The 16027-nt window shown below is 27.2% G+C and overlaps 1 protein-coding gene across 1 annotated transcript; it reads left to right on the plus strand.

Annotated features, from left to right (window-relative positions):
* Positions 1-4511: 4511 nt before the first annotated feature.
* Positions 4512-11107, plus strand: OCT59_003082 (uncharacterized protein; the record flags this gene model as incomplete). Its single annotated transcript, XM_066145385.1, has 24 exons — positions 4512-4541; positions 4641-4707; positions 4944-4956; positions 5086-5130; positions 5219-5238; positions 5448-5518; positions 5595-5702; positions 5784-5838; positions 5919-6115; positions 6188-6458; positions 6535-6643; positions 6722-6806; positions 6898-6915; positions 6993-7260; positions 7338-7488; positions 7564-7626; positions 7727-7940; positions 8018-8249; positions 8321-8391; positions 8484-8652; positions 8740-8945; positions 9009-9204; positions 9275-9484; positions 9561-11107. The coding sequence occupies 24 exons, from the start codon at positions 4512-4514 to the stop codon at positions 10808-10810; spliced, it is 4119 nt and encodes a 1372-aa protein (XP_065996111.1). The 3' UTR covers positions 10811-11107.
* Between the last annotated feature and the right edge of the window lie 4920 nt (positions 11108-16027).

Raw genomic sequence — 16027 nt, forward strand, 5'->3', positions numbered from 1 at the left:
ACTATTTTGACTTTTGGGAGGGGCTCAAGTCAAAATCATTTCAACTATTTTGACCATTTTGACCATTTCGGAGGTCAAAATTAACCAATTTTGGTTTCATGTATAGTTAGGTCAAGTCAGGTTAATTAATAAATCTGACCTGAAATTTTTTTTTCAGGTCAGGTTAAGTCAGGTTATATCAGGTTATCTGTTTGACCTGACCTGAACTGAAACCTGAAAATTTTTAGGATTTTTATTAAAATATCAAAAAAATGGTGCAAAACATTTTTTTTGAAAATATTGCTATTTACTTTTTCATATTAAAATCATATAAAAAGGTGAATCGCAATATCGCAACTAATTTTTTTTATATAAAACCAATATAAAAAAGTGAATTCTGATACTGCAATTCACTTTTTATATATAAAATCAATATAAAAAAGTGAATCCCAATATCGCAACTCACTTTTTATATATAAAATCAATATAAAAAAGTGAATTCTAATATCACAACTAACTTTTATTATATAAAATCAATATAAAAAAGTGAATTCTAATATTACAACTAACTTTTATTATATAAAATCAATATAAAAAAGTGAATCCTAATATCGCAACTCACTTTTATATATAAAATCAATATAAAAGGTGAATTATAATACCTTCACTTATATTATATAAAATCATATTTTCAGGTCAACAGGTCATTCAGATTATATTGATGTTAAAATCTAAACTAAATAGCAATTGCTAAACCTGACCTGATAAATTCAGGTTAACCTGTTAGGTACCTGAATTTGGTCAATCTGTTCAGAACTCTAAATTCCAGTACTAGATATCTTCTTGGATACATCTTCATAGAACTCTAAGAACAACTATTTTTGTATTGACGTCTATGATACTATTCACTTAAAAAAATGGAGAAATTTTAAGAACTACAGGAAAATTCTAAAGTAAAGAATGGTTCAGTAATATGGCAGTAACTTTTGCAAAAGATTAAGAACAATACTATTCAAACTTAATATGGAAAAGTAAATAAACTTTAATTAATATCAAAGTATAATTTTTTTTTACCTTAGCATCTTTAACAAATAGATATTTTTAAAGATATTATTGTTGTTTAAATTTTTTTGAAAGTCACTCAAAAAGTCATATAAACTTGCTCTCGTTCACTGGTACAATATCAGCATTTTTGAACCAGAACTTTATAGCTATCCGCAGTTGCATTATATTAAAGAATATAACACAATTCCTATTAGTTCAATCAGCTAAAAAATTCATATTATGCAAAATTTGCTAAGAAAAATTGATTTTTATTGAATAAATATATATTTTAATAAAAAAAAATACTAGAGACTGGCGAAGTTATTATTGAATCATAATTTCTTATAAAAACTTCAGTTTAATATATGAAAAAAAAAATTTAAAAAAAAATTAAAGTTCAGTGAACTTCATTAACTTTGAAAAGTTTAAATAAACTCTAAATAAAACTTGATTTTCATATGTTCTTGCAGATTTCTGCAGATCTTTTACTAATTTGTATCTGCAGATTGCTAAGACTGCTGGTTCCTATTTAAAAATTAAAATTTTTACAATTTTAAAGATTTCATATTTAGAAAATTACAACAATCTACATCATTAAAAGTTGCTGCAGAATTTTTATTGAAGAATTACGGCAATTTGTGTTTTTACAGATTTATATCAAAATTTTAAAAAAATAATGGTGGTAATTTGCATTTACAGATTACCACCAATCTTCATTAAAAAATTGCGTAGAAATTATAAAATCGCAAACAGCAAACCTGTGCAGATCTGCATGCAAATTCTATTGTTCATTTTAAACCTGCATTTAATCATATAATATATGGAATCTTTGCAATAGAAAGGTATGAAACTCAAAAAAAATTTTAATTTTACTTTATATGCTAATTATGTTTTTTTTACTGAAATAAATGCAAATTTAATATTAATTTAATTTTTAATATTTTTTGAATTTGTACCTTTTTATTGCAAAGACCCCATATTATTATTTTAAATTACTATATATTGTTTATAATAGAAAAATTATGCTTTTTCTTTTTCTTTAATAGCATTATTAAAAAAAACTGTTCCAATATAACTTGATCGAAAAAAATAGTAAAATATATATATTACAAAATTTAATAATTCTTTTTCCAAAAGGTGATTTTAAAATATTCTGTAATAGCAAGTTAAAACAATAAGTAATATAACGAAGATTAATAATTGAAGAATAATTTTTGTAAATAATAGAACATTTAGCAGCAACATTTGCTTTATTATTAGAAATAATAGCAGAAATTTTTTAGTGTCAATTTGAAAAATAATAGCTTCTGTTTTTTTATAGGTAATATGGAATCAGGTTTTTGTGATACAATCATTGCTTGATATTGACCGTTTTTCAAATTATTAGAGATTGATTTCTAAAAATTACAAATTAATAATCTTTATATATGATAAAATAATGTATTATGTAGATAAGAACTTAACTATTTTACAGTACAGATTTTGAATATTAGTCCTTAATTTTTATTTCACATCTACGAGAATTGCTCTTTGCAAATATTCTAAAATTAAGAGTATTTAATTTAATTTATGTATAACAAATACTTAATACTAATGATTTATATTAAATTTTCATCAGCAATAACTGATGGTATAGATATGTCTGATGAACTTACTTCCTAGAATTGTTACATAATTTTCATAAATAAGAAGTCTTTCAGTTGGTCTCTTTTATTTGCTTTTACAAGTGAAATTTTAAACTTAACTAATGTAACATCAAAATTGTATATAGGAATAAAAAAATGATAAAATAGATTTATGTTGTAAATAATATAGCTGATGTATAACATAGCTGGTGCATTTATTTCTCTACTGAAATACAGTGTAAGACAAAAATAATTGAACTCTGAATTTTTCTCATTGTACTACCAATATTATGTCAAATTTAGTTTGTTTAGAACTAGTAGTTTATTCAACATAAATTAAGGTACTGTATATCACGGGCCATAATACCCCCCTATGTATAGTACCTCTCTTAAAAAATTTCATAGAATTGTATAGTACCCAGAGGGAATATTTTACAATTATCTCATGATCTGGTGATCAGATTTGAGCCATCTTTCACAGGTCGAAAAGTGAAAAATCAGGCACCAATCGGTCACCAATCAGGTAGCTGATTGGCATGATTGGTGACCAGATGATCGGGATGATTGGCATTTTCGCCAAATACCGTCACCAATCAGGCAGTTTGCTAACTTTTGATCCAGTGATCAGAAAAGGATGAAATATAGCTCATTGGAATCGTCTCAGCAAGACGAATCTAATGGTAGTAAAATCGCATTTCTAGGATTAATACTTGATGAGAAATTAAGTAAAATATAAAAATAAAAATGTATCATTTATATTTTATTTAATTTTTTATTAACTATTAATCCTAGAGATGCGATTTTACTACCATTAGATTCGTCTTGTTGAGACGATTCTAATGAGCTATATTTCATTCTTTTCTGATCACTGGATCAAAAGTTAGCAAACTGCCTGATTAGACAGATTGATTTAAAATGCTAATCAGGCACCAATCGGTTACCAATCAGGTACCTGATTGGTGACCGATTGGTAACTGATTGATGCCTGATTTTTCACTTTTTGACCTGTGTTTTTTTTGTTTGATAGCTCTCATTAAGCTCTTTAAAATAAAAAAGATCACTCAAATTGGACTAGTAGATCATAAGATATTTGCAAAAAATGAAATTTTTTTAAATTTTGTTTAGTATTCCAAGGGTATAGGGTCAAACCCTCAATTTTTGCAAGATACCTGGGTACTGTAGCCCGCTATATACGGTAATATTATTATATAATTGTCTTCTGTTTAGTTCAACTATTAAGCCAATAATCAATTTTTTTAATTACTTTACAAATTAAACAAGTTTTACCCAGAAATTTCTTTTTTTTTATAACTATAATTGCTATAGTAATTCAACAAACTTATTTTCAAATATTTTTTTTCTGTGTTATGCTTAATAATATTCATTAAGTTTCAATAGAATCAAATCCCTAAGGCCATATTAAATATGTGATGAATTTAATATTACTATTTTTACTATTTTATTAAAATCACTAAAGAATTCATCCAACTTGTCCATCACAGAGTAAATCATTTCGATTATATCTAGCATCTTCAAAAGTGTCATATATGGAACATATCAGTTGAAATGAGTTAGAGATCAAATTCTCTTATAAAAAAAAAATTGGAATTGTTTGTGGACTTATGTTGCTGAACGTAACAATGGTTGTTGAAGCCTTAAGAAATCAAAATACAAAGAATAAAGTTGAGATATTTCGATTATTAAAGTAAAAATGATTGGTTATAATAAGATCTAGGAATTATTACTGATGATTCGTTAGGATTTAGAATAATTTAACGATTTTCCATTTTATTATAATTTTCGGAAAATCTCGTTAAATGACAGATGGATATGGCCACAAATTAAACACGCAAAATAAAAAGAATGCAGAAAATTCAAATCTTCTTTGATCCAGTAAAATAATTTTATTTTTCAGATTCGAAAAATTTTACTTAATAGGATATTTTTTTTTTTGTCTTGCATTACCAAATTCAGAATTCAATTAATATTTAGGACCGGACTACAGATGGAAATTATTATTACAGAAGTCAATCGTTGCCTAGTTTCTGGTCTTCACGACGTAATTCAACATACTGTTTTTGTTAAATAAAAAGTTATTCACTATTTGTCATTTTTAAAATTTTCTGGAATTTTTTATGTGCGACTTATTACATTTCCAAATATGTTACTTAGATCTAATTTCGGAATAATCTAATCTATAATCTGTCACCTGAAAAAATTTTTTTATCGGACGAAATATTCTTAATTTTGTCGACAAGAAACATTGGATTTGACGGTATCTTATTTCATAATTAGACCCTGAGAAAAGGTGTGGAATGATTAATATTTTTGTTAATTTATTTGTATTTAAAATATTTAAAAGAAGGGGTCAGCATATTTCATTGACCACCATAAACATTACAAATAATTTTGTGTGTAATAAAAATTGGACCCAAAGATACCATCAAAGTCGTTACGTTTCTATAGGATTTTTTACTAAAAAGTAAGATACTATCTTATCAATGTATCAACATAAATTCAATGATTACGTTTTTTTTTTATCCTTATACTATAAATTATTGATTATTTAGTTATACATATCGAAAGAAAAGTGAGTTCTTTATATATGGATTTCGGATCCCTGTGTGAAATGTGATTCTGTCACACTCATAAAATAACAAAAATTTTTAGCACAAGTCAAATATTCTTTTTTTAAAGACTTTGTCGTTCTTTATTCTATTATATGTTAAATTTTTTTTCTATTTCATACTTCTTTTATCGAAAATTTTGATATTTTTTAAACTGGAATAATTGATTAAGAAACTAAAATGACTATTAAAACATCGAAGCCCATACCTAAGTTTCCTACATATGGTCTACTTCCTAAAGAGGTCAGTTAACCAATTAGTTCACAAAAAAAGCAAAAAAAAAAGAAAGATTATTATATAATTGATCTATTAATATTAGGAAACTGAAGCAGCTGCTTTTCTAAAAAAATATCCTGAATATGACGGTCGTGGAACTGTAATTGCTATATTGGACACCGGTGTTGATCCTGGTGCAGTAGGCCTGCAAGTAAGATCTCAGTTTTATATTATAAAATAATTGTCATTTACGGTTAACAAAATCAAAAATTAATAACAATCATTACTTAAGAAAACTACTGAAGGAAAGCCGAAAATTATAGATATTATTGATTGTACAGGATCCGGTATTTATTGAGTTTCCATAATCTTTTTTCTGTTTCTATTAACATGATTTCTTATTAATTTTTTTGAGATTTATTATTAGGTGATGTCGATACAAAAACTATTGTGAAAACAAGTAAGGAGGAAAGTTCGAAGGAAACTTTGCACACTATAGTAGGGTTATCAGGCCGATGTCTTATTATTGATCCAACTTGGGACAATCCTTCTGGAGAATTTCATGTTGGCATTAAAAGAGCTTATGAATTATTCCCCAAAGAATTGATCACGAGATTAACACAGGTTTTTTTCTAGAATATAGAATAAATTTGCTTATCAGTTATATTAAAGTATTAACAATAACTTATAATTTAGGAACGTCGACAAAAATTTGAGTCTGAACACTATCAAATTCTTGTTGAAGTACAACAAAAGCTTGCTGCTTGGGAGGAAGCACATTCTCCTTCATCGACGCCAACAGAATCTGATCTTGCTATTAAAACTGACCTTGAAGCTAGATTGGAGGTTCTTAAAGATGCATTAAAGAATTATGACGATCCTGGCATAATTTTAGATGTTGTAGCATTCAATGATGGTAGCGATTGGAGGGTTGTGGTTGATGTGGATGAAAGTGGTGACTTGCGAGGTGAATTATCGGTGAAATGACCTTGTACGTTGATGTACCATGTCCTAAATTATTCCCAATTTGTTAAATAAATTAGGTGCTCCACTTTTAACTGATTACCATAAGGAACTGCAATATCATAAATTTAGTCAAGAAGATTTGTTTAGTTTCTCCGTAAATATATATGATGAAGGGAATATAGTCAGGTAATGCTCTTATTTATTTTTGTAATTTTTTATTTACATATACCTTAATCTATTTTATTATCGACTAAATCTTATTAGTATTGTTACGGCTGCTGGCACTCATGGGACCCACGTAGCTGCTATTACTGCGGCATATCATCCTGAAGAGCCAGCACTTAATGGGGTATTTAATATTCAAAGAAATACTTAGATGAATTAGAATTCCATTATAATTTATTATTTCTTAAAATTTGTTATGTTCTCATAATTTCTAGGTTGCTCCGGGTGCTCAGGTACGAATATTTTAAATTTCTTTGCACGATTATTGTAACGAATTACCAACTAAATCGATATCAATCGTGATAAATAGATTATTTCTCTTAAAATTGGTGATACTCGTTTAGGAAGTATGGAAACAGGCGCGGGATTGGCAAGAGCTGCTATTGAGCTTGTCGAAAAAAAGTGTGATCTCGCAAATATGAGTTATGGTGAGGCAAGTTCTATCCCAGATTTCGGCCATTTTATTGAATTAATTCGTGATGAAGTTATCGGCAAATACGGATGTATTTTCGTGAGTAGTGCGGGGAACAGTGGACCTGCTTTGAGCACAAATGGGTCACCTGGTGGTACAACAAGTGGTAAGCAAACACAACAAATATTGAAAATTTTTTTTTTTTCAAATATTATTTTATAACATATCGAAAATCGCTCTTAGATGTCATAGGGGTTGGCGCCTATGTTTCTCATTCCATGATTCAAGCTGAATACGCACTACTTGAATCTGTACCTGAAAGATCCTATACTTGGTGTTCTCAGGGTCCTAACACTGATGGTGATATTGGTGTTACAATTTATGCTCCTGGAGGGTAATTGTGTTATGTTACATTCTTATTATAATTTCTAAATTATCGTTACTAAATTTCACATTTATAATTTTGTAGTGCAATAACATCAACGCCCCTTTATTCTTTGACAAAGTCTATGTTAATGAATGGCACATCAATGTAACGTCATAAATTACAATATTTTGATATACACTCGTATATTTTTTGTTATTCTTCTTGTTTGAGATTAATCATTAAAATTTTTTTTGGTGATTTCTAGGTCTTCCCCTAACGCGACAGGATGTATTGCATTACTTTTGTCTGGGCTCAAAGCTGAAAACAAACCGTATACTCCATTCAGGATTAAAAATGCAATTTCAAATAGTAGCAAATCAATTAATGAAAATTTTGGAGTAGGATTACTCCAAGTACAAAAAACATGGGAATATCTTAATACTTATTACGATCGAGAAGATCAAGATATTTCATTTGAAGTAAGCGCATTTAAATATTTATAGGGATAATTTGCCCATATTTATATTTAATTATACATATAATAATTTAAATATAGGTTAGAATAAATAATAGCTCTCTAAAAAACCGTGGTATATATTTGAGAGAAGAAAATGAAACTTCAAGTGTACAATTATTTAATGTATCTATCGGACCAAAATTTATGAAAGAAATCGAACCGACAACTGGAGAAAATAATTCAAAGAAATTTGAATTTGAAACACGATTGGCACTGGTTTGCACACAACCTTGGGTTCGTTCTCCAGATTTCTTGCTAATGGGCAGTCAAGGTAAATATTAATTGAGAAGAGAAATATATATACATTCCTGCATGTTTGTATAATATTCCATATTTTTATAGGAAGATCATTTGAAGTCAAAGTTGATCCGACACAATTAAATCCAGGCGGATTTTATTATTCTGAAGTTGAAGTGAGTATAAATTTCCAAATAACGTAATAAGGTTTATTTCGCATTGGTCATCTTTATGTTAATTAATTTAATTAAATTACGCATTCACATAGGGCTATGATACAACTTGTCCAGATCGTGGACCTTTGTTTAGGGTACCTGTTACTGTCACTAGACCCATTATTTTATCCAATTCTAAAGTGTCCTTCAACAATTGGTCCTTTGGTCCTGGTCATATCGAAAGACGATTTGTAAAGGTTCCTGATGGTGCAACATTTGCCGGTAAAATCTATTATTTTGGATTTAGGTTGAATTTGGTATTTGGTAATTCATATCACTTTAGCTAAATCCTTTGATTCCATTATTCAGATTTGACTCTCAAGTTTTCTACGAGTCAGGCCACATCACCAGCACGTTTCTGGTTACATATGATTCAGTTACTACCGCAAAAAAGATTTACAGCTCATGAACGTGTATATATATTCTCGCTTGGTCAAGGTAGTTATGGTGATGGTAATGGAGAAGAGCAAGTTGAAAAAAAACGATTTGCTGTTCATGGTGGAGTAACGATAGAGGTATGTAGTATTATTTGAAAATTAATTAATATTTTGTAATAATTATATATAATATTATGTTAGATTTGTTTGGCTCAATTTTGGTCTAGTTTGGGAAATCATACTGTTTCGCTAGAATTTGTTTTTCATGGTATTCAAATTGCCAACAATGCGAATAACGGTGATACCATATATGTGAATGGCGGGGAAGCATACACTCGAATAGATGTTGTAACACCAGTCCGAAGAGAGGACGAACTTCATCCTTCAATTTCGTTAGGTAATGTTTATTCATACATTTATTAATGATATAGAATTTGAATTATTGATCTTTACTATTTAAATTTTAGATGTTCTTCGTAAACCATTGCGTCCAGCCGAATACTCATTGAAACCACTAAGTCCTGATCGTGATGTTCTTCCGAATTCCCGAAGAGTATATGGTCTTTTGTTAACTTATAAATTTAGTACGACTGATAAGAATGTAACTTTTACACCAAAGTTTCCTGCATTCTTTGATTTATTATATGATTCTTATTTTGAGGATTTCTTTGCATTTGGTGAGATCTACTTTCATGATAATTAAAAAATCTTTCTAAAAAATAGACAGTTAATATATATTCTTTATTTTAATAGTTTATGATCCGAATAAAAAGGTTATTGGTTATCTTGATATCTACGCAAAGAATATAAAGCTAGAAACTAAAGGAGATTATGTCATTCGAGCCCAAGTACGTCATCATTCACAAGAAATTTTGGAAAAATTAAACAATACAATATGCTTTTTGGAATTTAATCTTTCAAAAAAGATTACTCTTGAAGTATACAATCAAGTTTCTGAAGTTTTTACATCCAACAAACCAACTGCAAATAAGAGATCCTTGGAAAAAGATTCTATAATAGCATATTTCATTGGATCACCAACCGATTATTCTACCTACCCTAAGGAAGCTAAACCTGGTGATATATTATCCGGAAAGCTTAACTTTGTGAGTTCAAATAAAGTTGATGGTGGTCAATATTTGATCAATTTGGTAGTTCCGCCTGCCCCTACTAAACCTAAAGAAATTACTCCAAATGGTGATGAAGAAAGTGGAAAAGAAAGTAGTAGTGAATTTGATGAAACCCCTAAACCTGAAAAAACCAAAGAAGATAAAGCAGTAGAAGATTTAACCGAAGCTATTCGCGATCTACAAATTACTCATCTGAAAAAATTTCCAGCAGAATCTACACAGCGTGCTGAAATACTTGCAGAACTTGAAAATAATCATCCAACACATTTGCCAGTCTTTATAGCTAAATTAGATTTATTATTGGAATCTGACGAAACTCTATCTCCTGAAACTGCTAATAAAGTTTTGGAGGTTGCAGACGAAATATTAAAGAAAGTTGATTTAACAGAATTAGCACAATATTATGGTATTAAACAGGAAGGAAATATTAATGAAACAGCTAAAAAGAAAAAAAAAGAGAATGATGAAAAAAAGAAAGCAGTTGTATCAGCTTTACGTGCGAAAGCTCAAGCATTGGCAGCTCTTGCAAGTGATTCCACATCATCATCATCAAATATCGCAGCAACACGGTTCGAAGAAACTTATAAAGCACTTGCGCAATGGTGGGATGCTACACCACCAACATCAGATTTTAAGAATTTACTTACTTATATTATTCGTGAACGTCGTGCAAATCGATATGGTAATGCACTTAAAGCTCTTAATAAATACTTAAGTGAAAGTAGTCTTACTAATGATAATACAAAAGATTATGAGAAAGCATTAGGAATTAAGATTGAATTGTATAAAGATGCTGAGTATACTGTTTGGGAAAATTATGAGAGGAAAATGAAGTTTATTAGAATACCTCCAGGTGGATATGCACCTTTTTAATTTAAAAGAGTGTGATATGATATAAATTATTTATTGTTTTATAATTTGATATTTATCGTTTAATATATTAAGACTTATTTTACTTGTTCTACAAAATTATACTATAATTTTTTTTGAATTTGAGATTTGAGACAAATTTGAAAAATCTAAAAGACAGTGATTACTATTTATTAAAAAGTTTTTTTTTTATATTCAAATTTGGTAATGGTTCATTTTAACCTATGTATACAGTATAAAAAATATCAAATTATATATTTTTTTTTAAAAGTATATAAACTTTATTTATAAGGTATAATTAATCCATCCAATTAGTAATCAGTTTATACTGCTGAAATTCTCCTTTCTCTCATTTTTTATGATGAAAATAATATTTCACTTATTTTAAAATACATTTATTTAAAGAAGTTGCTTAAATATTTGGTTAAAATACCAACTTAGTTTCTGCTACTTGTCTTTTACAGGTTGAAAAGTGAAAAATCAAGCATCAATCAGTCACCAATTGATGACTGATTGATGCCTGATTTTTCACTTTTCAACTTGTGTTTATTGGATCCAGTAATACTTACTCACATTTTTTTTGAGTGACTTTAGCTACAAGGTTAAAGATTCCAAGCTAAAAGAAAGAAATTTCTGGTTTGTTAAATGGTGAAAGTTCATTTTCTTCATAATAAAATGTTATTCCTGGTTAGTGATGCCTGCCTAAACTCTTTTTGCAAAAAATTTTGGTTTCGTCACCAACTAGTTTTGGTTTCATCATTGACTAAACTATATAATAATAATTTTTAATTTTAATTTTAATTATATAAAATTATAGTTTTATTATAAAAATATATAAAATTAATTATATTTATAATAGTTTTATAAATTCTTTTTAAAAAATATTATATTTTAATAAAAATTTATTTTTTTAAATAATTATTATAATTAAAAATCCATGGAAATTTATAAAAAATCCATAGAAATACCATGGAATATTGAATTTCAGCATTTCGTCTTTTAATTTTAAATGTCTAAACTATTTCGGTTTCGTCAAATGACTAAATATTTCGGTTTCGCCCAGCATCTCTATTCCTGGTAATAGTTTTGTAAAGTTTTCTTCTTTATCTAGGTTTTTGCTCTTTCAGGTTGGTTTTCTTAAGAGTTATGAATTTTTTTATCTTTCTTTTTGCCTTTACTTTTTGAAGTTTTTCTGAAAAATAGAGAGATATTTCAAAAATAATTGATATCAGGTGGTTTGGTAATCATTTTTTGAAAGAATTAGATGTAATTTAAGAATAATGCAGATTTTAGTGATTAGTTTTTGGTTAGATAAAATCAAAGTAGCATATATTTGGATTATTATAGGGTTTTTTTTTGTGATTTAAATTATTTATTTAGTTTAAATAGTTTACTAACTCTGGTAATATAATTACTTAAGAAATTTATTTTTATCAATCAGTATGGAAGGTATTTACCAACCAGAGGCTGGCAGTTTCAATTTATAGCTAATCTACAAGTACAAACTTCATTTTATCTGGATTTTTAAATTTGGTATATTAGAAATAGTGGTCATTTTATAATTTTTATATTATTGTTATGGATTTTTTTGTTTTATTATATATTCTTTTACAATATGCTTTTTTTTTGGATGTATTCACCAATTTGAATAGATTATTTTAATAATAATACTTTAGTAGTATTTGTTTAATTTATAACTTGTATGTAATAATCTGCTTAAATTTACATTATATTAAACTTTTAACTAATACCTATTAATAAAAATAAAAAACTTATTTATAGGCTTAAAAGTAAAAAAATCTTATTTTTAATATTGCAAATAATAGATTTTTACTTTTAGGCTTATAAAAGTGCTGGAATAATTAGTTCCAGCGTTTTCCTTTTTGATTTTACATGTAAAAACGCTAGAATCATTAGTTCCAGCATTTTTCTTTTTGATTTTACATGTAAAAATGCTGAAGCTGATAGTTTCAGCATTTTTTTTTTGATTTTACATGTAAAAATGCCAGAATCATTATAAGTTTCGGCGTTATTTAATTTATTTGACCCAAATATATGTCGGGTCAACAGGTCAGATCGGGTACCGACCAGCACTGACCTGACCTGTGTTAGGTCATGAATTTGATGACTTGACCTGAATATTTCGGGTCAACCCGTTGGGTCACCTGATCTGTCGAGTCAGGTTTCGGAGCTCTAATCATAGGTAAAGGATTCTAAAATCAAGTATGCCATAAAGTAGTTTATTGGGCAATTGAAAATATATGGATAAAAATGGGAGGCAGAGAAAATTCCAGTTCCAAATTAATTATGCAAATTGCTACTTTTCGTGATAATCTTTCTTCTTATAATAATGAATTTGTTCCTAAATATTATACAATTGAGCGTTGGTGAAGTTATGTAAAACAAGATGAAGGAGAAGAAAATTTTATTCAACAACTTGCATTAAAAATATTTTCAATAACTCCACACAATGCAGGATATGAGAGAATATTTTTTGTGATGGGTTGGTATATGAATAAAAGGAGAACTTGGTAAATATTTATTTTATTATTGCTAGTTATTAATTTTTTTTTGAATTTTATATTTTAAGTAATTCCTTTCAATTAGATTAAGTGTAAATCATTTACAAAATCTTACGAAACTTCACACATATTATGTTTCAAATGCGAAAACTGAATTAAAGTATATGGCTAGAGATATGAATGTCAAAAATGATGAAGAGTTTTATCAATTATTAAGAAATGGTATATATCAAAATATTAATGATGAAATTGGAAAGGAAGAATTAGATAATGAAGACAAAGATTATGGTGATACAGAAGACGAACTTATTGACATAGAAGAGTATGAAAAATTTGGGTATAAAAGTAATGATAGTATTTTACAAAGTAAAAACTATTTTAATTTTGTATCAAAGAAGCTAGTGGAATTATTAAAACTTCAAGAGCTGCGAGTAGTTATTGAACCCGTAAATGTTGATCATATTGTTGACCACGGTAATGAAAATTTTGATATAGAGAAATTATTAGACCAACAATTTAGTGAAGATGATGATGTTAATGTTTAGATAGTCCATAACTCATATTCATTTGTTGTATATTTTGATTTGTTTTATTTCTTTATTTCTTTCAAAATTTTGAATAAAAGCTTCTAACAATTTTGTGTTTTAACATGAAGAATTTCTTCTTAATTTATTTTAAAGACAATAATTTAATACATTATTTCATTTAATTTATTTTTAACAATTTTGTATAATTTTACTAATGTTTAACAGTTTTTATTTAATGTTTAATGATATAGATTAATAATATTTAATGATCTAATTTAACAATCTACTTTAGATTTTCAGAAACTGAAATCTACAAAAAATAAAAAGAAAGAAACGTACGTTTCTTCAAAGTAAATTTCAAAAAAATCTGCCCTCACACACGTACTTGTATTCTAAGAAACTGAATCTACAAAAAATAAGAAACATTAGTACATTTTTTCAAAGTAAATTTTAAAAGAACCCGCCCCTATACACATACCCATGTTTCTTCAAAATAAATTTCAAAAGAACTCGTCTCTATACACATACCGGTGTTCTTAGAAACTGAAATTTACAAAAAATAAAAAGAAAGAAACGTTAACGTTTCTTCAAAGTAAATTTCAAAAGAACCCTGCCTCTATATATGTATCTGTATTATAAGAAACTGAAATCTACAAAAATAAAAAAAAAAGAAATGTTAGTATGTTTCTTCAAAATAAATTTTAAAAGAACCCGCCTTTATATATGTACCTGTATTATAAAAAACTGAAATCTACAAAAAATAAAAAAAAAGAAACATTAGTATATTTCTTCAAAGTAAATTTTGAAAAAACCCATCCCTATACACGTACCTGTATTCTTAAAAACTGAAATCTATAAAAAAATAAAAAGAAAGAAACGTTAGACATTTCTTCAAAGTAAATTTTGAAAGAATCCCGCATACACATACTTGTGTCTTGTGTTCTAAACTAAAATCTACAAAAAAATAAAAAGAAAAAAATGTTAGTACGTAAATTTCAAAAGAATCCGCCCCTATACATGTACCCATATTCTTAGAAACTAAAATCTACAAAAAATAAAAAGAAAGAAACGTTAGTACGTTTCTTCAAAATAAATTTTAAAAGAGACCGCCTCCATATACTTATCCACAGATGTCTGGAAGCTAAAACTTATTATTATTTATTTATTAAATAAAAAAAATACAATCTAAAAAAAAAGTACATTTTTAATGATTGGAATTGATAATCTAATCAAATCTATTCCGATCAATTATGTACATCATAAATAATTACGATAAACGTAAATTATTTACAGGTACATTTGATTAATTATGAAGTCATAAATAATTACGTTAAACGTAATTATTTACGAAATACGTAATTATTTACGTATTTTGAATTACGAATTACGTTTTTGGCCAATGATTTACCAGGTCATGTATAGCTGAGACTCTCATTTATGGCTTAGGATTTGTAAACTCCTTCCCTCATTAATAGCATCATTTATTTCATTTATTTCTCTAGCGTTTTCCTCATTATAATTTATTAATGTATCTGAAAATTATTAATACTCTATAAAAAGTATTTATATTTAAAATATATTTAAAATATATTTAATTTAAAAATTGTGAAATACTTATAATATACTTAAAATGTATTTAAAATTATCTTAAAATATATTTCTAATATATTTAATTTTTGCCCAAATACTTAAATTATACTTAAATTATACTTAAATTAAAACTTAAGTATATTATAGGTATATTTTTACATACTTAAAATATACTTATAATATATTTTATAGAGTGAATTTATTTACCGCACCCTGCGTTACAATGCATCCTTCCTTTTTTGTAAATTGTTTATGTCGATCTTTAGTTTATACACCGCACCCCCCCTAAAATGGCAAATGATAAACATAAATATATATATAAATTTGTAACGCAGGGTGCGGTAAATACATTATTTCTATTTTATAATATATTTTAAGTATATGGGCAAAAATTAAATATATTAGAAATATATTTTACATATCAACTTATTATCGGAATTAGACCAAAATTAAGGCCTCCAAATTACTATTAAAATTGCATGTAATTATCGTAAATGTTACACAACAATCATATGTCAAGCGTTAAACTCTCTCACTGAAAAACCCTAAAAAAAAAATTTAATAGTAACTATCACGTCAAA

Source organism: Rhizophagus irregularis, chromosome 11, assembly GCF_026210795.1.
Source record: "Rhizophagus irregularis chromosome 11, complete sequence".
NCBI classification, from domain to species: domain Eukaryota; kingdom Fungi; phylum Glomeromycota; class Glomeromycetes; order Glomerales; family Glomeraceae; genus Rhizophagus; species Rhizophagus irregularis.